At 44.6% G+C, this 23479-nt stretch overlaps 1 protein-coding gene across 4 annotated transcripts in view; it reads right to left on the minus strand.

Moving 5' to 3' along the window:
* LOC110500993 (MICOS complex subunit MIC19) overlaps positions 1-23479 on the minus strand; it is a 110503-nt gene that overhangs the window by 68949 nt on the left and 18075 nt on the right. For 2 of the 4 annotated variants that reach the window (XM_036957069.2, XM_090213616.1), the window contains exon 5: positions 11010-11190. In XM_036957069.2, coding sequence (XP_036812964.2) covers positions 11010-11190 — 181 coding nt within the window. Of the gene's footprint in view, positions 1-11009; positions 11191-18120; positions 20797-23479 lie in introns of those variants that run through there. The other 2 variants (XM_090213617.1, XM_090213618.1) reach the window with 1 other exon arrangement.

Below are 23479 nucleotides of genomic sequence, written 5' to 3' on the forward strand. Positions count from 1 at the left end.
TAGTATAGACTAGGGGAATAGTATAGACTAGTGGGAATAGTATAGACTAGTGGGAATAGTATAGACTAGTGGGAATAGTATAGACTAGTGGGAATAGTATAGACTGGTGGGAATAGTATAGACTAGGGGAATAGTATAGGTGTGTGATAATGCGCTGACGCAGATCCTCAAGTCTGTGTACTGGACTACGTAGAGATACTGTGGGTTGAACATATGATACAGGCAGCACAGAGGTCTAAAGAAAAACACAACAAATACTTTGAGTTTGGAAGTTAACATCCAGTCAACCTCCAAATCACACAACTCTATAGTCATAAATTATTCTTAGTCACAAGGCGTATGGCTATCAATGTTAGAAATAAAACAGGAACATCCAGGCTACTAGCCTATACAGCCTTGTGTGTGTGTATGTGTGTGTCCACTCAGGCTTAAATGGCCATCGAGACAATTCCCCTGGAAGGCCGCGTAATTGGTGGCTAATGCCATGGCGGTGTTGCCATTACAGGATGGCGTGGGGAGCATGCGAGCACAGTACACCTCTACCACTGTGTGTGATGTACCGGGGGTTCTATAGGGCCCTGCTGCCGTGGCGACGTGACATGCATCCTGATGAGAAGACCAATCAATACCTCGTAGAATCAGGAGACTGAGGAGAGAAAACACAACAACTAGCGCTTTCTTCTACCGCTCCAGCCTGACTTATGTAGAGCTTATGTAGGCTAGCCTCTATACCCGGGCCTTACTTCTTCACCTGCACTCCTCTTCCTACACTCTGTTTCTCTTCATCCTCTATCTTATTCACCTGCACTCCTCTTCCTAGACTCTGTTTCTCTTCATCCTCTATCTTATTCACCTGCTCTCCTCTTCCTAGACTCTGTTTCTCTTCAACCACTATCTTCTTCACCTGCACTCCTCTTCCTACACTCTGTTTCTCTTCATCCTCTCTTATTCACCTGCTCTCCTCTTCCTCCACTCTGTTTCTCTTCAACCACTATCTTATTCACCTGCTCTCCTCTTCCTCCACTCTGTTTCTCTTCATCCTCTATCTTCTTCACCTGCACTCCTCTTCCTCCACTCTGTTTCTCTTCAACCACTATCTTCTTCACCTGCTCTCCTCTTCCTCCACTCTGTTTCTCTTCAACCACTATCTTATTCACCTGCTCTCCTCTTCCTCCACTCTGTTTCTCTTCATCCTCTATCTTATTCACCTGCTCTCCTCTTCCTCCACTCTGTTTCTCTTCATCCTCTCTTATTCACCTGCACTCCTCTTCCTCCACTCTGTTTCTCTTCATCCTCTATCTTCTTCACCTGCACTCCTCTTCCTACACTCTGTTTCTCTTCATCCTCTATCTTATTCACCTGCACTCCTCTTCCTCCACTCTGTTTCTCTTCATCCTCTATCTTCTTCACCTGCACTCCTCTTCCTACACTCTGTTTCTCTTCATCCTCTATCTTCTTCACCTGCTCTCCTCTTCCTACACTCTGTTTCTCTTCATCCTCTCTTATTCACCTGCTCCCCTCTTCCTCCACTCTGTTTCTCTTCATCCTCTCTTATTCACCTGCACTCCTCTTCCTACACTCTGTTTCTCTTCATCCTCTATCTTCTTCACCTGCACTCCTCTTCCTCCACTCTGTTTCTCTTCATCCTCTTATCTTATTCACCTGCTCTCCTCTTCCTACACTCTGTTTCTCTTCATCCTCTCTTATTCACCTGCTCCCCTCTTCCTACACTCTGTTTCTCTTCATCCTCTATCTTATTCACCTGCTCCCCTCTTCCTACACTCTGTTTCTCTTCATCCTCTATCTTATTCACCTGCTCCCCTCTTCCTACACTCTGTTTCTCTTCATCCTCTATCTTATTCACCTGCTCCCCTCTTCCTCCACTCTGTTTCTCTTCATCCTCTCTTTTTCACCTGCACTCCTCTTCCTCCACTCTGTTTCTCTTCATCCTCTTATCTTATTCACCTGCTCTCCTCTTCCTACACTCTGTTTCTCTTCATCCTCTCTTATTCACCTGCTCCCCTCTTCCTACACTCTGTTTCTCTTCAACCACTATCTTCTTCACCTGCACTCCTCTTCCTACACTCTGTTTCTCTTCATCCTCTCTTATTCACCTGCTCCCCTCTTCCTACACTCTGTTTCTCTTCATCCTCTCTTATTCACCTGCTCCCCTCTTCCTACACTCTGTTTCTCTTCATCCTCTATCTTATTCACCTGCTCTCCTCTTCCTACACTCTGTTTCTCTTCATCCACTATCTTATTCACCTGCTCTCCTCTTCCTACACTCTGTTTCTCTTCATCCTCTATCTTATTCACCTGCTCTCCTCTTCCCATCCCCTCTTCATCCTCTATCACCTAGTATTCCAATCACTCCCCTTACAACCAGTTTCACTGACATTCCTCCATGGAATAAATCCAGCCTGTCTCTGGTTATATGCTGTGACGCTGTAGCACAGTATTTTCTTCCCAAGACTTAACAATAAGACCAAGGTGTTTCTTTATAATTGGGAAGAAAATACACTTTCTGTAATAGCAAAGCATCACTTTTTGTAGATCCAGGGACAGGCTTGCTAAGAACCAAATCCCACAACAGCGTACGGGGTTGCAGCCTTGCAGTGGTGTGGGCTTATAGAGAAGACATTTAAAGCTTCTCTATCCGGTAATGTAGCACAGGATCCTCTAGCTCAGTGGCTCCCAACCTTGTCCTTTCTAGGGACCCCCAAATCACCATCAAAAGCTCGAGGACCACCATTCACATAGTGGCAGAATTGTTTCACATTAAACATCTTAGCGGTCAAATTTAGACCTCATGTTATCGGTGAATGTAGCAGATGAAATATATTACAGATGGATGTTTGTATTGGGAAAAGTAATGTAAAACTGTTTATAACAGGCTGAAAACCACTGCTCTGGCTGAATGTAAAAATGGTGGCTCCATAGGAACACCATGAATGATCAAGCTGGGCTTTATCAATGACCAGAGAGCATTGATTTGATAAATGTGCTCTGCTAAGTGCAGGGCGGTGGTACGGCAAATGACTTCACAAATCATCTCTGAAAGCACCATTTAGGCTGCAACGTGGGCTTAGTACAGCAACCATGCTGCTCCCAAGGGCCCGTTTTCAAATCCTTTGCGACAATTTTACATTTCCCATTACAAACGCGTTACGTAGTGTCCGTGTCGTGCGATGTAAAGGTGACACACTGATTGACCCATGTTGGAACAATACATATACACAGTTAGGGGTCATCACCAAAGCGTTTCACGTGCTCCATGTGTAAATGTAGCTTGTATCTATGCCAACCTCATATTTAAAATGTCTACAGAGAAATACATTATTCAGAGTGTCTGTACATTATTCTGAATATCAATCATGAAGTCAGAGTGAACATACTTCTGTAATGAAACTGCTTATTTTTTCCCCATTTTAAAGCACTGTGCTACTTCAAAGACAGTTGGGGAAGTGTCTTGGCGGCTGAAGAGAGACTGGTAGATTCCCAAATGACACCCTATTCCCTTTATACTGCACTACTTGTGACAAAAGCAGGGCACTAGAAAGGGAATATGGTGCCAATTGGGACGTAGCCAATGAGGAGAGAGAGACAGCCGTCCCAGAGTTAACACCGAAAAATGACAATGAGGGAAGAAGGCGGGCGCCTAGGCTGTCTTTTAAAGGGAAAAGTCCATTTCCAGTTGAAAAGAACAGCGGGCATATGAGAGGACTGACAGCCTTGACAATTACATGAGTAAAATAGGCGCAGACTCGGTGATAACCCCTCGGATTCTATTAAACTCCAGAACTCTAAATGAATTCTCAAACAGGGAAATCATCACACGCTTTCTGCTAAAAGAACAGACTTTCCCTCCTCTTCTGCTCTTTACTCCAGTGTGAGAGAGAGACAGAAACAGAAGTGTAAAAAATAATGTTGTCTGTGTGCAAATATCTGCGAGTGTCTGTGTGTGTGTGTGTGTCTGTGTGTGTGTGTGTGCTCAATTTGCATGTACCCACTCATTCACTCATTTTAACACCCAGCTCCAGTCTCCTGGGACACCCAGCTCCAGTCTCCTGGGACACCCAGCTCCAGTCTCCTGGGACACCCAGCTCCAGTCTCCTGGGACACCCAGCTCCAGTCTCTTGGGGGGAGTGTGTAAAAGATGGTAAAGGCCCAGGGTTAACCTTGGAGCCAGTAAAATAGTTTTAAACTGTCTCTCTGTATGACTGCCACTGCTGTGACCTGTACTACAAGGACTGCCGCTGCTGTGACCTGTACTACAAGGACTGCCACTGCTGTGACCTGTACTACAAGGACTGCCGCCGCTGTGACCTGTACTACAAGGACTGCCGCCGCTGTGACCTGTACTACAAGGACTGCCGCTGCTGTGACCTGTACTACAAGGACTGCCGCTGCTGTGACCTGTACTACAAGGACTGCCGCTGCTGTGACCTGTACTACAAGGACTGCCACTGCTGTGACCTGTACTACAAGGACTGCCGCTGCTGTGACCTGTACTACAAGGACTGCCACTGCTGTGACCTGTACTACAAGGACTGCCGCTGCTGTGACCTGTACTACAAGGACTGCCACTGGTGTGACCTGTACTACAAGGACTGCCGCTGCTGTGACCTGTACTACAAGGACTGCCGCTGCTGTGACCTGTACTACAAGGACTGCCGCTGCTGTGACCTGTACTACAAGGACTGCCGCTGCTGTGACCTGTACTACAAGGACTGCCACTGGTGTGACCTGTACTACAAGGACTGCCACTGCTGTGACCTGTACTACAAGGACTGCCACTGCTGTGACCTGTACTACAAGGACTGCCGCTGCTGTGACCTGTACTACAAGGACTGCCGCTGCTGTGACCTGTACTACAAGGACTGCCACTGGTGTGACCTGTACTACAAGGACTGCCACTGCTGTGACCTGTACTACAAGGACTGCCACTGCTGTGACCTGTACTACAAGGACTGCCGCTGATGTGACCTGTACTACAAGGACTGCCACTGCTGTGACCTGTACTACAAGGACTGCCACTGCTGTGACCTGTACTACAAGGACTGCCGCTGCTGTGACCTGTACTACAAGGACTGCCACTGCTGTGACCTGTACTACAAGGACTGCCACTGCTGTGACCTGTACTACAAGGACTGCCACTGCTGTGACCTGTACTACAAGGACTGCCGCTGCTGTGACCTGTACTACAAGGACTGCCGCTGCTGTGACCTGTACTACAAGGACTGCCGCTGCTGTGACCTGTACTACAAGGACTGCCACTGCTGTGACCTGTACTACAAGGACTGCCACTGGTGTGACCTGTACTACAAGGACTGCCACCGGTGTGACCTGTACTACAAGGACTGCCACCGCTGTGACCTGTACTACAAGGACTGCCGCCGCTGTGACCTGTACTACAAGGACTGCCGCCGCTGTGACCTGTACTACAAGGACTGCCACCGCTGTGACCTGTACTACAAGGACTGCCGCCGCTGTGACCTGTACTACAAGGACTGCCGCTGCTGTGACCTGTACTACAAGGACTGCCACTGCTGTGACCTGTACTACAAGGACTGCCACTGCTGTGACCTGTACTACAAGGACTGCCGCTGCTGTGACCTGTACTACAAGGACTGCCACTGCTGTGACCTGTACTACAAGGACTGCCGCTGCTGTGACCTGTACTACAAGGACTGCCACTGGTGTGACCTGTACTACAAGGACTGCCGCTGCTGTGACCTGTACTACAAGGACTGCCGCTGCTGTGACCTGTACTACAAGGACTGCCGCTGCTGTGACCTGTACTACAAGGACTGCCGCTGCTGTGACCTGTACTACAAGGACTGCCACTGGTGTGACCTGTACTACAAGGACTGCCACTGCTGTGACCTGTACTACAAGGACTGCCACTGCTGTGACCTGTACTACAAGGACTGCCGCTGCTGTGACCTGTACTACAAGGACTGCCGCTGCTGTGACCTGTACTACAAGGACTGCCACTGGTGTGACCTGTACTACAAGGACTGCCACTGCTGTGACCTGTACTACAAGGACTGCCACTGCTGTGACCTGTACTACAAGGACTGCCGCTGCTGTGACCTGTACTACAAGGACTGCCACTGCTGTGACCTGTACTACAAGGACTGCCACTGCTGTGACCTGTACTACAAGGACTGCCGCTGCTGTGACCTGTACTACAAGGACTGCCACTGCTGTGACCTGTACTACAAGGACTGCCACTGCTGTGACCTGTACTACAAGGACTGCCACTGCTGTGACCTGTACTACAAGGACTGCCACTGCTGTGACCTGTACTACAAGGACTGCCGCTGCTGTGACCTGTACTACAAGGACTGCCGCTGCTGTGACCTGTACTACAAGGACTGCCGCTGCTGTGACCTGTACTACAAGGACTGCCACTGCTGTGACCTGTACTACAAGGACTGCCGCTGCTGTGACCTGTACTACAAGGACTGCCGCTGCTGTGACCTGTACTACAAGGACTGCCACTGCTGTGACCTGTACTACAAGGACTGCCGCTGCTGTGACCCGTTCTACAGTACAGTACTGCTGTATACTGATAGTTCTCTCTGGTGGACAGAAGCATGTAACAGTACTGGTAACTTAACATCTGTCAGATGTCATGTCTCACCTTGAACCTTAACCCAGAGCGCAGGTTTTTCCTCACTGATCATCTGGACAAATCACCATTTCACAGGTGTTCACATCTTGCGAATTTCAGAAGGGGAGGGGACATTTGGCCCACAGACTTGCCCAGAACTCGCAAAGAGAGGGAGGTGGAGCTACCGCCCTGCTTCCGTTCCCCATTGTAGTATCTTTTGGAACACGTTGGCCCCCAGAACTGGAGCCCTGCCAACTTGTTGTTGTAAACACATGCCAACTTGTTGTTGTAAACACATGCCAACTTGTTGTTGGCAGGGCTACAGTCCATATGACTGATCTGAGCTATCCGGACATTAGAGAGCTAGAGAGGACTATCCGGACATTAGAGAGCTAGAGAGGACAGACACTTACATGGAGATACATGGCTGGTCCTATCCCTCCCTCCTTCCCTCCAAAAAAATCATTAAATTAAAGATGACAAAGAACAAAACAGCTCTCTTCACAGATGCTGAAGGCGTATAGAGTCCCCGCTCTTCCTCCCCACCTCCCTCACTTTTAAATTTTTTCGATTGGATCGTCGTTCCGAGCGAGGGATCCCTGATACACTCATCCTGCGGCGTGGTGGAATCGCGGCACGCCATGGCGTCTCGGCCCCCCAAAATGATTCATTTTTCTATTACAGCAATGAGCGTGTGAAATGAGCTATATAATCAATAGCGTAGGTTTGTAAACAGGGCCCGTTCTCCGGGGAGCGTGTTGTGCATGTGTGTGTGTGTGCGCTGGTTGTGAGAGAATCTGTTGGCTGTCAAGGCAATGCAGGGATGACGCTGGTCTTGCTATATGTTTACAAGGGCTATTTACAGCAAATAAAGCCATAACTCTCTAAAATGAGGGTGGCTTTCTCAGACAACATCATAAAGGAAATAAGGGGACAGTGAAATATAAGAGGGCCCTGTAGGAAGATCAATTTCAGTTTAACCTAATCATATAGTGGTGATCATCACAATGATATGGTGGAAGTGAAACCCCTCATTTCTCAGGTCTCTGAGGGGCTAGCGCGTGTGTGTATGTTCGTTCATGTGTGTCTAAGAATAATCAATCATTTGGCGGGTGCTTATATTTGTCCTGTTACACATTTGTATTAGTGTGTAATGCAAATGCTCTTATTGCGTGTGTGTGTGTGTAAGGGGTCACACAGGTCAGACGGCTCTATAGACTTCAGTTCACGGCTATGCTCACACACCCGAGACATGTGTCACCGCTCCAGTCGTGACCTGTCAATTACCACATATGGATGTGTGTGTGTGTGTGTGTGTGTGTGTTTAACCAATGATGGAAGGGAGCAATATTTCATATGAAAGAAGTGTCATTTCTATGCATTCAAGCTAGAATACAAAAATACATGACTGGTTCCTGCTAAACTGCCCAATTAACAGTGCAGCCATTTAAATTCTAACCTCCTGTACCTCTTCCTGTCCTCAGAAGAGTATTAACAGCACTGCAAGACATTTGCTAGTAGTTTCAACAGAAGTTATATGAAGGGCACAGCTCCAAGATCCAGACAAAATGTGAATATCATCTGCAGATGAAAAGCTAAAAAGTGGTAAAACTGGGAAATGTTGAAATGTAGCCGACGGGTCATGTTTCAGTGGAGTACGGTATAGCATTAGAACAAGATGTTTTACAGATACTAAGATAATACTATATAGTCCTCATGTTTCAGTGGAGTACGGTATAGCATTAGAACAAGATGTTTTACAGATACTAAGATAATACTATATAGTCCTCATGTTTCAGTGGAGTACGGTATAGCATCAGAACAAGATGTTTTACAGATACTAAGATAATACTATATAGTCCTCATGTTTCAGTGGAGTACGGTATAGCATTAGAACAAGATGTTTTACAGATACTAAGATAATACTATATAGTCCTCATGTTTCAGTGGAGTACGGTATAGCATCAGAACAAGATGTTTTACAGATACTAAGATAATACTATATAGTCCTCATGTTTCAGTGGAGTACGGTATAGCATTAGAACAAGATGTTTTACAGATACTAAGATAATACTATATAGTCCTCATGTTTCAGTGGAGTACGGTATAGCATTAGAACAAGATGTTTTACAGATACTAAGATAATACTATATAGTCCTCATGTTTCAGTGGAGTACGGTATAGCATTAGAACAAGATGTTTTACAGATACTAAGATAATACTATATAGTCCTCATGTTTCAGTGGAGTACGGTATAGCATTAGAACAAGATGTTTTACAGATACTAAGATAATACTATATAGTCCTCATGTTTCAGTGGAGTACGGTATAGCATTAGAACAAGATGTTTTACAGATACTAAGATAATACTATATAGTCCTCATGTTTCAGTGGAGTACGGTATAGCATTAGAACAAGATGTTTTACAGATACTAAGATAATACTATATAGTCCTCATGTTTCAGTGGAGTACGGTATAGCATCAGAACAAGATGTATTACAGATACTAAGATAATACTATATAGTCCTCATGTTTCAGTGGAGTACAGTATAGCATTAGAACAAGATGTTTTACAGATACTAAGATAATACTATATAGTCCTCATGTTTCAGTGGAGTACGGTATAGCATTAGAACAAGATGTTTTACAGATACTAAGATAATACTATATAGTCCTCATGTTTCAGTGGAGTACGGTATAGCATTAGAACAAGATGTTTTACAGATACTAAGATAATACTATATAGTCCTCATGTTTCAGTGGAGTACGGTATAGCATTAGAACAAGATGTTTTACAGATACTAAGATAATACTATATAGTCCTCATGTTTCAGTGGAGTACGGTATAGCATTAGAACAAGATGTTTTACAGATACTAAGATAATACTATATAGTCCTCATGTTTCAGTGGAGTACGGTATAGCATCAGAACAAGATGTTTTACAGATACTAAGATAATACTATATAGTCCTCATGTTTCAGTGGAGTACGGTATAGCATTAGAACAAGATGTTTTACAGATACTAAGATAATACTATATAGTCCTCATGTTTCAGTGGAGTACGGTATAGCATTAGAACAAGATGTTTTACAGATACTAAGATAATACTATATAGTCCTCATGTTTCAGTGGAGTACGGTATAGCATTAGAACAAGATGTTTTACAGATACTAAGATAATACTATATAGTCCTCATGTTTCAGTGGAGTACGGTATAGCATTAGAACAAGATGTTTTACAGATACTAAGATAATACTATATAGTCCTCATGTTTCAGTGGAGTACGGTATAGCATTAGAACAAGATGTTTTACAGATACTAAGATAATACTATATAGTCCTCATGTTTCAGTGGAGTACGGTATAGCATTAGAACAAGATGTTTTACAGATACTAAGATAATACTATATAGTCCTCATGTTTCAGTGGAGTACGGTATAGCATTAGAACAAGATGTTTTACAGATACTAAGATAATACTATATAGTCCTCATGTTTCAGTGGAGTACGGTATAGCATTAGAACAAGATGTATTACAGATACTAAGATAATACTATATAGTCCTCATGTTTCAGTGGAGTACGGTATAGCATTAGAACAAGAGGTTTTACAGATACTAAGATAATACTATATATTGTCCTCATGTTTCAGTGGAGTACGGTATAGCATTAGGATGCCCAGCAGAACAAGATGTTTTACAGATACTAAGAAAATACTATATAGTCCTCATGTTTCAGTGGAGTACAGTATAGCATTAGAACAAGATGTATTACAGATACTAAGATAATACTATATAGTCCTCATGTTTCAGTGGAGTACGGTATAGCATTAGAACAAGATGTATTACAGATACTAAGATAATACTATATAGTCCTCATGTTTCAGTGGAGTACGGTATAGCATTAGAACAAGATGTTTTACAGATACTAAGATAATACTATATAGTCCTCATGTTTCAGTGGAGTACGGTATAGCATTAGAACAAGATGTTTTACAGATACTAAGATAATACTATATAGTCCTCATGTTTCAGTGGAGTACGGTATAGCATTAGGATGCCCAGCAGAACAAGATGTTTTACAGATACTAAGATAATACTATATAGTCCTCTGTTTTGGTTATGGGATGGTCCCACCTATGAGGAGCACAGTGATCATCACCCTGGTTACAGAGGGAAATGAGCTGCCATCAGGGACATTACAGTCATCAACCCCTAGCTAGTGGGTGTACAGGCATTTGTTCCAGCCCAGCACTAAAACACGTAATTCACCTAATCAACATCTGGTCTTGATGACTGTGAAAGTCAGTGTTCGTGCTGGGCTGAGACTGGAACAAAACCAATTGACGAAGGGCGGGGTTGAGAAACGGTTGGAGGGGGTTAGGGACTTACGTAAAGCTGGGTGCGTAGCCTCTCGTCCTCAGCGCTGACCTTCTCTCTCATGACAGCTTGCGTCAGGGTATTATGGGTCGTGGCTCTCTCCAGCTCAAGGATACGACCCACCTCATCCTTCACACTGGCCTGGGCCTCAGCCTCAGCAAAGGATGCAGCATGGACCTTCTCCTCCTCCAGCCTGACAGAGACAGACAGTTAACATTTACAACACTAGACAGACAAAGGACAGATGCACATAAGCATACGCAAGCAGACACGTACACACACACACACGATATACACACAAACCTCAAGTTTATGAAAACTGAAAAGTAGTGTGTGTAATTATTAATTATAATTTTGCTGAGTTTGATAGTCACATTGTTTCTTGTAAGTGAATATCTCAGGAATAGTTAAACGAGTTGTCAGGACTATAATAACTGGTATCACATTAAATAAGAGCTCATCAGGAAATGTCCTCTGTAGTGACCACCCAGATGCCATAACTATGTTATTCACCTAAATGAAACATTAGTTCCATAAATGAGCCTTTTAGCCCATACGTGTCCTCTATGACTTGGACGTTATGGTGAACACTCACTAGTCTTTCCCTCTCATTTTAGTAGATGTACTTTGCCGTAATGATCAGATCACACCATGCAACGAGGGATGTAGCCGACAGTCAGAGAGGGAAAATGGACAGTGTTGATAGGCAGGTGAACTGTCCAAAGGGGTTACAAGGTAAAAGTGGGAGGCGGGATTAGGTTGTCTCCTGTCCTCCTTGCTTGGCAGAGATCTCAGAAAAGAAGGCAACTTCATAACATAAAATGTACTGTATATACCATATCAAATAATCAATTGTACTTCCCGAATGTAGTATTTTAGCTGTGACAGAACGTACATGTTTTCTTGTAGATTTGCGTTATTCCACAAAGTTCTATCAGGTGCTGCAGTGAGTGGGAGGGGGCTGTATAACCACGTGACGCAGCTCTACCTCACTCTCCAGTCCAATGAGTCAGAGGGGTTTAGGAACAGGCACATTTTGCCGTTATTCCCCTTTAAATCCACAAGCTGGTCTTGTGGTTCGCCAGCTGGCAGAAAGAGGGCGACATTGAAGACTTGAAAATGACAAAGGGTAAAAAGACAGGTTAATGTCAGAAGATGATCAATTGAAGTTTGAAAGCTATGACGCAGTAGGTTTTTCTAACCAAGTCTGGCTTTGCTTTGAAATGCCTCAAAGCCCTAAGTTTGGAGATTAATTTAGACGTGACACTTTCCTGCGAAAACCCCCCCGGACATATTTACATAGGAAGAGTGTAGTGTTATTTTGAGATGGTAAACCTGCACACACTTCCCACCAGGCAGTTGGAACGATGCAACTTTTTGAAGCGTCACTAGGCATTAGATTCTTATAGTTGCCTGGCAACACGTTCATCGCTACACTGCGCTGGTGTGATTGGTGAAGGAAGGTCCCTGAACAGTGAGATCCAAACTGTTCCTCTGTTTAGAATCAAACACGCCAGCCTAATATACAGTGCATTCATAAAGTATTCAGACCCCTTGACTTTTTCCACATTTTGTTAGGTAACAGCCTTATTCTAAAATGTATTACATAGATTTGTTTCCCCCTCATCAATCTACACACAATACCTCATAATGACAAAGTAAAACCTTTTTGGGGGACATTTATGCAAATGTATTCAAAAATAAATAATTTACACAAGTATTCAGACCCTTTAGTCAGTACTTTTTGAAGCACCTTTGGCAGCGATTACAGCCCGAGTCTTCTTGGGTATGACGCTACAAGCTTGGGACATCTGTATTTGGGGAGTTTCTCCCATTCTTCTCTGCAGATCCTCTCAAGCTCTGTCAGATTGGATGGGGAGTGTTGCTGCACAGATATTTTCAGGTCTCTCCAGAGATGTTCGATCGTGTTCAAGTCCGGGTTCTGGCTGGGCCACTCAAGGACATTCAGAGACTTGTCCTAAAGCCACTCCTGAGTTGTGTTGGCTGTGTGCTTAAGGTCATTGTCCGGTTGGAAGGTGAACCTTTGCCCAAGTCTAAGGTCCTGAGCACTCTGGAGTGGGCTGTCATGTTCCTTTTACTGAGGAGGGGCGTCCGTCTGGCAACTCTACCATAAAGGCCTGATTGATGGAGTGCTGCAGAGATGGTTGTCTTTCTGGAAGGTTCTGCCATCTCCACAGAGGAACTCTGGAGCTCGGTCAGAGTGACCATTGGGTTGTTGGTCTCCTCCCTGACCAAGGCCCTTCTCCCCTGATTGCTCAGTTTGGCCGGGCGGACAGATCTAGGAAGAGTCTTGGTGGTTCCAAACTTCTTCCACTTACGAATGATGGAGGCCCCTGTGTTCTTGGTGACCTTCAATAATGCAGTACCCTTCCCCAGATCTGTTCCTCAACACAATCCTGTCTCGGAGCTCTACGGACAATTCCTTTGACCTCATGGCATGGTCTTTGCTCTGACATGTACAGTCAACTGTGGGACCTTATATAGACAGGTGTGTGCCTTTCCAAATCAAGTTAATTTACCACAGACTCCAATCAAGTTGTAGAAACATCAAGGATGCTCAATGGAAACAGGATGCACCTGAGCTCAATTTCAAGTCTCATACCAAAGGGTCTGAATACTTATATAAATAAGGTATTTCTGTTCCAATACATTTGCAAAAAAATGTTAATACGGTTTTCACTTTGTCATTATGGGGGATTGTGTGTAGATTGATTACATAATTTTTTCTCATCAATTTTAGAATAAGGCTGTAACGTAACAAAATGTGGAACAAAGGGTCTGAATACTTCCGAAGGCACTGGAAGTGAAGTAAAGACACACTGAACCACTGAGGAGAAATGTGGGTGTAATTAGCCTACAATACTGTCTGAGGAAATATATCAAATCAACTACGTTAACCTACGCTCTAAAATAGAACTTAAACTATTCTATGGCTGAAACAGTAACAGGAAGGCTAGAAATCACAGCTAGATGGGTGGTCCGATAGTGATCAACCAAAATTAAAATAACATTCCTATGACCACCAGTCCACAACAACCCATCATTAAACTGATAGACGAATCAAACAGTTCATCATCCACCACTAAGACCTTCTATAGGTTGACTGGCCCTGGGTGAAATGGCCCAATATACAGCTGATGTTTGGTCTGCTACCTCTGATGTCAGAGAGCAGAGGGGAGCAGGGGTGACGTGCAATGTTTTTCAGAGTGAAGCAGAGCGAGAGGGGGAAGAAGAGAGAGTCTAGCCATGTCCAGTCTCGCAGTCCACTGAGCTGCACGTCAGCACTCTCCATCCATCATGGGCTCTCTCTCTCACACACACACACACACACACACAGTAGAATAACATTCCTTTTCAAAAGATAAAAACATTCTGTATTCCATCTCTCCAGTGGAATAGTGAGTGAGCGTGCAGGTCTTCTGTGTGTGTGTTTACATGCCTGTCTGCCCGCGTGTTAGTGTCAGGTGTGTGTGTGCTCTGAGATCATCTATAATGGCCCCTTCCCTCCACCGGGTCCTACAGACCTTTGAAGACACTGAAGGAGCCCAGGGAGTCAGAGGAGATCGGGTTGAAAGCAGCTAAAGGAGCGGCCATTAGCCCTGGCCAACAACAGAGCAACTCAGACAAAAGACAAAAAGTCCACACCGTAACAATGAGAAGTAATGGGAGGGCCTTGCTGAGAAACAGCATCAAAGCAAAACCTTTAAAACCCACGCACATACCCTTAACAAGTGCAAACCCAAGCAAAACGGCTATCGCAGGGCAAGGTGCTGCATCTATCCACCTCACCTCTATTGCTTTCTGATCATTATTGTCCGTCTAGGGATATTGGACACATTTTTCATTCGCTGTGGAAGACTGGCAAGAGAGAAAGTGTGTGCGTGTGTGTACCTACCAGGGGGAAGGAATCATCTTCCCGGGAATAGGTGGATGCCTTCCCCCCTCCACATGTGGAGATAGAGAGACTATAATCTTTGGTTAAAGAACTGGGAGATTGGCTGTTTGGGGCTGGATGTGTTTTTTGATGGCTCAGTGGTTTGATACTTGAAATAGGGCGAGGGTGTGTAAAAGAAGGTTATTGAGGGGTATCATCACTTTGGAGAGGACTGCATGTGCTCCTCAGCCACTCCAGAGAGGCACCCAAAACACAACACTCTGCTTTCAGCACGATGAAAGTGACCTTGAATAAGAAGTACTTCACTTTTGGTGACAGAGTAAAAAGTAGGAAAAATAAATTGTCGTCACAAATGTTATGGCGAGTCCTTAACGAGTCCTTAAAAAAAACAATTGACAGATGTTCAGTCAGTCTGAAGGTTGAGGGCATGAACATACAGTAGGTGTTGAGGTTAAGGCCAGGCAAACAGTGATCATGTTAGGTCAACATGTACTAAGGTCACCACTATATGGTAAGGTCAATTAACCCACCCATATTAACCCACTTCTCTGGTTAAAGACACACACCTCTATCAAATAACATATGGGTCAACAAACTGTTGAATTCCAAAATACTGTACGTCAGATCTACTCAAAGACCCCTCCCCCTTAAAATCTCAAAGTCTCCCCGCTCGCAGAGTTGTAGATATGGATTGTGGCAGTCTTGTGTAACGGTGCTGAGGTGTGCCCAGGGCCCAAACCAAACGCCTCTGAACAAAGAGGTTTAAAGGCACCATGCAATTTTAATGTGGGAATAATGTTGTTGAATGCTGGGGATGAATCATTGATGGGTTAGCCCCCCCCACCCCAACTCCTAGGGGTAAAGGAGGCTATGGGGTGGGGTATAACCAGGTGATGGAGGGTAGAGGCTGGTATAACCAGGTGATGGAGGGTAGAGGCTGGTATAACCAGGTGATGGAGGGTAGAGGCTGGTATAACCAGGTGATGGAGGGTAGAGGCTGGTATAACCAGGTGATGGAGGGTGGAGACTGGTATAACCAGGTGATGGAGGGTGGAGGCTGGTATAACCAGGTGATGGAGGGTGGAGGCTGGTATAACCAGGTGATGGAAGGGGGAGGGTAGAGGCTGGTATAACCAGGTGATGGAGGGTGGAGGGTAGAGGCTGGTATAACCAGGTGATGGAGGGGGAGGGTAGAGGCTGGTATAATCAGGTGATGGAGGGGGGAGGGTAGAGGCTGGTATAACCAGGTGATGGAGGGGGGAGGGTAGAGGCTGGTATAACCAGGTGATGGAGGGGGAGGGTAGAGGCTGGTATAACCAGGTGATGGAGGGGGGAGGGTAGAGGCTGGTATAATCAGGTGATGGAGGGGGGAGGGTAGAGGCTGGTATAACCAGGTGATGGAGGGTGGCTCCAGATACCTTATACCTTTCAGTCAGTCAGTGAAGTAGTACCACCTTTCTATAGGAGTTGAGCCCCTCTTACACCTGGCCAATGAGGACGCCTGGTGTGACCTGTACTGTACTAAGTCAGTGAAGTAGTACCACCTGTCTATAGGAGTTGAGCCCCTCTTACACCTGGCCAATGAGGATGCCTGGTGTGACCTGCACTGTACTAAGTCAGTGAAGTAGTAACACCTTTCTATAGGAGTGGAGCCCCTCTTACACCTGGCCAATGAGAACGCCTGGTGTGACCTGCACTGTACTAAGTCAGTGAAGTAGTAACACCTTTCTATAGGAGTTGAGCCCCTCTTACACCTGGCCAATGAGGCCGCCTGGTGTGACCTGCACTGTACTAAGTCAGTGAAGTAGTAACACCTTTCTATAGGAGTTGAGCCCCTCTTACACCTGGCCAATGAGGCCGCCTGGTGTGACCTGCACTGTACTAAAGCTAAGCTGCTTCTCTCACTATGCAGACAGGAAAAAAGCAAATGTGAATTCTAATTATACCTTTGTTTTCCGCTAAAGAAGCAAACACAAGGTACAAGCAGAAAATGCTATTAATGGACTGTGTTAGCGGGAGAGGGAAATCTTAACTCATTTGTATTGTTGTTTACAGAAATGACAATTAACTTGAGGGGAAAACACACTCCCCAGAGAGAGGCAGACAACATGAGGAAATGTATCAGGTGTGAGGGCATATAGGACCTGTGCTGCCTCATCCTAATGGTGAGCTGCTCTAGAGATTATGTGTAAGTAAAGAAATATATTTACTAGAGTGGACATACCCATTCAAAGTCAACATTCTATGATGAATGGATTCCATTTCTAGGGTGACGCACTCCATAAGTGCAAGACATTTAATCACACAACCAGCCATGTGTCAAGTCATCCACATGTTGATAAGGCTACTAAGTTAATGGCGTGAATGCATCTCACCTCTGATAAAAGGGTAGTACTGAAAAGAAGGGAGAGAAAAGGCCTAGACAGCTGCTAGTGTGTGATACATCTTCACTTTCGTCTTGGCGTAATGTACCCAGCCGGTAAAACACTGGTATCCCTCTGGGACCGGTTCGTACATAAAACATCCTCCATTCAGACTGCAAAGGCATCCGTTTCCTCCTTAAGTAGTTTTAATAGCGTGCTGCTGGAGGGGGGGGGGGGGGGGGGGGGGGGGGGGGGGTATGCGTACTGTCTTCCTTAATAAAACAAAATGTTCAGATATATTCCGGAAGACGCACACTGTAGCAGTCTCTTGTTTACCCCTGGCTGAGCACAGGCACAACATCAGGAAGTAGCAGTAGCCACTCTAGCATGGTGGTGGAAAATTAGGTTTATTTTCCCGTTTTTGTGGGAGGGAGCAAAGGAAATTAATAGAAGGAGGTGTGAGAGAGTGAGTGAGAGGCTCAGTTGGTAGAACATGGCGCTTGCAACGCCAGGGTTGTGGGTTCGATTCCCACAGCGAAACAGCATGAAAAATGTAGGCACTCACTGCTGTCAGTCGGATAAGAGCATAAGCTAAATGACTAAAATGTAAATGGAGAGAGAGAGGAGTAAGCGAACAAAACAGATATGTCCTCAGTCATTAAGAGTGATCTAAAATAGAGAAAGAAGTCCAAATGTCAGACTGGTTAAAGAGGAGAGACAGATGCTGGGAGAAGGTTAATGCTATCGCTGTATTATCAAGGAACAGTAGAAATATGAACCTCTGCCGTAGCAACACGCACCAATTACTAGCCAAACAAGGAGAGGGAGCCTAGCCAACAGGGTCATGGTAGAACAATTATTTGTATTTATTATGGATCCCCATTAGCTGTGCCAGCAGCTACTCTTCCTGGGGTCCAGCAACATTAAGGCAGTTTACACTATTTGAAAACAATACATTCACAGATTTCACAACACACTGTGTGCCCTCAGGACCCTTCTTCACCACTACCACATATCTACAGTACAAAATGTGTACATAGTGCGGCAGGTAGCCTAGTGGTTAGAGCACTGTGCCAGTAACCGAAAGGCTGCTGGATCGAATCCCAGAGCTGACAAGGTAAAAATCTGTCGTTCTGCCCCTGACAAGGCAGTTTACACACTGTTCCCCGGAAGGCCGTCATTGTCATTGGCTCTTAACTGACTTGCCTTGTTATCGTGCGTGTGTGTGTGTACACATGCATGTGTCTATGTTTGTGTTGCTTCACAGTCTCCGCTGTTCCATAAGGTGTGTTTTTATTTGAGGGGAAGTTCTGCTTTCTGAAGTTCCTCATGTGGCGTCTGTGATAGTGAAGTGTGTATGTACTAACACTAGAACCGCTGGGCCTCCTCTTCCAGCTAGTGAGTAGTCATTCTGACTGCAACATTCTAACACTAATTAATACATTTCATATAGGCGATCACAAAAATGTTAATTTGGTTGTGTTTATGATGGTCTCAGGTAACATGAGAACAAAAGCATTTTCATTAGTTTATGTTGCTGTAGACTATATGTAAAACATGTCAATAATAAAACAAAAAATAATGAATCAAGGGTTCAATCAATTGTATTTTTGGAGGCTGTGTTACAACTATTAAACAGAAAGCATGTGTGCTGGATTGGGTTTCACATTTTGGGGAATAATCAGGAGGTGGAAACTTTCCGTGGGAATTAACGGGAATATATGCAAATTAATATTAATATCATTTAAAATGCATTGTATATATTTACCATATCATATGGAGACAGAAACACAAACCTTTAACCTTATCATAAGTAGACATAAAGCCCTTGCTTGGAAGTGTACTTCGCCAGACTGCCAAGAACCTTGCCCTCATCCAGGCCTAGGTGGCGAACACGGTAGTGATGACACCATAGGCGTTGTTGATCTCTGCACCAGACAGGATGCTCTTACCAGTATACTTGGAGTCCAACATGTACACTGTGGCGTGTATGGGTTTCAGGCAGAAGTCTTCACACTTTTTGATGTATTTCAGAACAGCAGTTTCCTCTGCTTGGAGCAACAGCGAAGTGGGCAGGGCACTACGGATTTCTTCTCTGACATCTGCAAGCAGAGTCTGAACATCAGACAGGATGGCATTGTCTCCCTCAATCAGTGCAATGGCTACTGCAATAGGTTTCAGGCTGTTTAACACACTCTCCCAAAATACATTGTGCAGGAAGATCCTCTTGATGGGGCTTGTCCATGTCAGCAGACTGTGATATGGCTATTTCTTGGAGACACGCCTTCCCCTCCAGGAGACTGTCAAACATGATGACAACACCACCCCATTGGGTGTTGCTGGGCAGATCCAATGTGGTGCTCTTATTCTTCTCACTTTGCTTGGTGAGGTAGATTGCTGCTATAATTACCATTTCCTTGGCTCTCTTGTCGAGTGTATACATTGTTTTCAGTGCCATGATGTCCTTGAGGAGCAGATTCAATGCATGAGCAGCACAGCCAATGGGTGTGATGTGAGGGTTGGACTCCTCCACTTTAGACCAAGCAGCCTTCATGTTCGCAGCATTGTCTCTCACCAGTGCAAATACCGACTGTGGTCCGAGGTCATTGATGACTGCCTTCAGCTCATCTACAATGTAGAGACCGGTGTGTCCATTGTCCCTTGTGTCTGTGCTCTTGTAGAATACTGGTTTGAGGGGTGGAGATGATGTAGTTAATTATTCCTTTCCCACGAACATTCGACCACCCATCAGAGATGATTGCAATACAGTCTGCTTTCTCTATGATTTACTTGAACTCTGTTGAACTCTGCACCCAGCAAATGAGTAGAAGCATGTCTGGTTGGAGGGGTGTATGCTGGGCGAAGAACATTCAGCAATCTCTTCCAATACACATTTCCTGTGAGAATCAGAGGTGAACCAGTTCCATACACAGCTCGAGCAAGACATTCATCAGCATCTCTCTATCTACGTTCCTCCATTGAGTCAAAAAAACGTCTGATTCCAGGAGGACCATGAGCTGTTGCTGTCGATAAGGTGTCTGATTCCAGGAGGACCATGAGCTGTTGCTGTCGATAAGGTGTCTGATTCCAGGAGGACCATGAGCTGTTGCTATCGATAAGGTGTCTGATTCCAGGAAGACCACGAGCTGTTGCTATCAATAAGGTGTCTGATTCCAGGAGGACCACGAGCTGTTGCTATCAATAAGGTGTCTGATTCCAGGAGGACCACGAGCTGTTGCTATCAATAAGGTGTCTGATTCCAGGAGGACCATGAGCTGTTGCTATCAATAAGGTGTCCGATTCATCATTTTCACCTCTAATAGAAGTAGAGGGACTTTTGTCAGAGGTTGCTTGTTGTGAGCGCAGAGGGAACTTTATGCACTTGGCCAGATGATTCTGCATCTTTGTTGCATTCTTCACATATGATTTGGCACAGTACTTGCAAATGTACACAGCTTTTCCTTCTACATTAGCTGCAGTGAAACGTCTCCACACATCAGATAGTGCCCGTGGCGTTTCCCTGTAAAGATTAGAAGGAAAAACATTTGTAAAAAAATAAATAATAATATAAGTCCATGTACAGATAAATAGTTAAGCAGTTAGATTAAACATTACACCTAACCCTAAACCTAACCCCTAACTCTAATTCTAACCCTACCTGCCGCGGGCAGGTGGCCAAGAGGTTAGAGCGTTGGGCCAGTCACTGAAAGGATGCTGGATCGAATCCCCGAGCTGACATGGTAAAAAGATGTCGTTCTGCCCCTGAACAAGGCACTGTTCCTCGGCCGTCATTATAAATAAGAATTTGTTCTTAGTTGACTTGCCTAGTTAAATAAAATGTCAAATTAAAACAAACTCCTTTGTAAGAAATGTTTTTCAAATGAAACGTATGGAAACAGGTGAATAAAACACTCAGCAGGCTCAAGCAAGCTAAAACCCACCTGGTAGCAAAAACTAACTAGCAGAAACTGTTAACAAGTTAGAAATTATTTAAACACACTTCGCTGTAGGCTACTATTTACTAGTTAACAAAAAATGATGTCATAAAATATATTCACCCCACCCAGTATTGTAATCAAAACTTACCAGAAAGCATGTAGTCCTTGACTCAGACAGTGTAGTACTGTGGGTTCAATAGCATCTCATTAGTGTGCAAGATCTTGAGAATCAGCTGCACATGTGATGGAAGAATGCATTGTGCATGCAGAGGGTTTCAATTCCATTGAATTGGGAATAGTTTTACCAAAATATGCCACAAGACCTAGAATTGCCTTGTGTATCCCACAAAAAAAGGTTCACTGTTATAAGCTAACTTTTTTTGATGAATTTAAGCAAAAAATTCCCCAAATTCCCAGGCTTAACTTCCCATGGAAAATTTTGGGAAAAATTCTAGAAATGTACCGGAAAGTTGCCGAACCTTTGCAACCCTAGTGCTGGAACACCCTAACAGATCATTTTTACAAGGGCAAAAGAAAAATACCCCAACTACCAAGATGCACAGTCAACAAGACCAACGGTCAAATGATGAAAACATCAGTAGCCACATTATAAAGCACAAATTCTGCACAAATTCGACAATTCGACAATTTGAACATCTTGGCCATGTTCTGTTATAATCTCCACCCGGCACAGCCAGAAGAGGACTGGCCACCCCACATAGCCTGGTTCCTCTCTAGGTTTCTTCCTAGGTTTTGGCCTTTCTAGGGAGTTTTTCCTAGCCACCGTGCTTCTACACCTGCATTGCTTGCTGTTTGGGGTTTTAGGCTGGGTTTTTGTACAATACTTTGAGATATTAGCTGATGTACGAAGAGCTATATAAATAAATTGGATTTGATATTACAATGAATAGAAGGGTCGATTTGACAGCAGTCAAAAACAGTAAATTATTGTCAGCTTGTGCTTACATGGTGTGCATCTTCACGTAACGGCATCAGTTGGAGCGTGTCCATGTCACAAAGAAGGAACGCTGGTAAGTGTGTGTTGCTGAGATGTAGGGCCTGCTCTCTCAGTGATGACATTTTATGCTGCTAATCGGCCCGTAGCATTGTCACTAGCTTGTTCTATCATTTCCTCTCTCCTGTCTCACCGTTTCATTTGGTGGAGGCGCAGGCACCTGCTCAGCGCGTACCGTTACGGCTGAGGATCAGAATAATCAGCAGAGATGCCAGGATATGCATTTCTTCCCCACCATCCGAGTCGTTTTCATTCAGATCTCGTAGCAGAGCTAACGCAGCATGTACATCCCATTCGTCTTGGTCTTCTTGCCATTGTAAGTTATGGATGCTCACACTGTGTACTACAAGTAGACTGATAAAACTGCTTGGATTCAGTGGACTGATAGAGTACATACCATATAGAGATTATAATTAGAATAGATCAATACAATGGCCCGCCCTGTTCTTCATTCTTAACGGGTGATGACCTAGGCCTAATGATGCATCCTCTTCCTCATCAACTCAACCTTTCTCCCTCATCATACTTCTCCTTCATTTATTTCATCTGTTGTTGTATCTGTGAAATTAGTGTGGGTATAGTTTAACCGGTTCAGTTTCGTGGAAATCAGCATGATTATCAACGGACCACAGCACCTTCAATTCAACTGTCGTGAGGGGCAACGGATGACATTCCCTCCTAAAACTGATTAATATTAACATTCTAAGAATGACTGTGTGATAGACTTATTTAGGAAAAGTCAAGACGGAGGGGGTCAGGACGTTAAAAATGGCAGAATAATAAACTCAGCAACAAAAGAAACGTCCTCTCACTGTCAACTGCATTTATTTTCAGCAAACTTAACATGTGTAAATATTTCTATGAACATAAAATTCAACAGACATAAACTGAACAAGTTCCACAGACATGTGACTAACAGAAATTGAATAATGTGTCCTTGAACAAAGGGGGGGTGAACATCAAAACTAACGGTCAGTATCTGGTGTGGCCACCAGCTGCATTAAGTACTGCAGTGCATCTCCTCCTCATGGACTGCACCAGATTTACCCGTTCTTGCTGTTAGATGTTACCCCACTCTTCCACCAAGGCACCTGCAAGTTCACGGACATTTATTTCTGGGGGGGGGGACAGGTCCCAGACGTGCTCAATGGGATTGATCTGAGCTCTTCGCTGGCCATGGCAGAACACTGACATTCCTTTCTTGCAGGAAATCCCACACAGAACGAGCAGTATGGCTGGTGGCATTGTCA

Source organism: Oncorhynchus mykiss, chromosome 21, assembly GCF_057628025.1.
Source record: "Oncorhynchus mykiss isolate SJ-2025 chromosome 21, ASM5762802v1, whole genome shotgun sequence".
In the NCBI taxonomy this organism is placed as follows: Eukaryota; Metazoa; Chordata; class Actinopteri; order Salmoniformes; family Salmonidae; genus Oncorhynchus; species Oncorhynchus mykiss.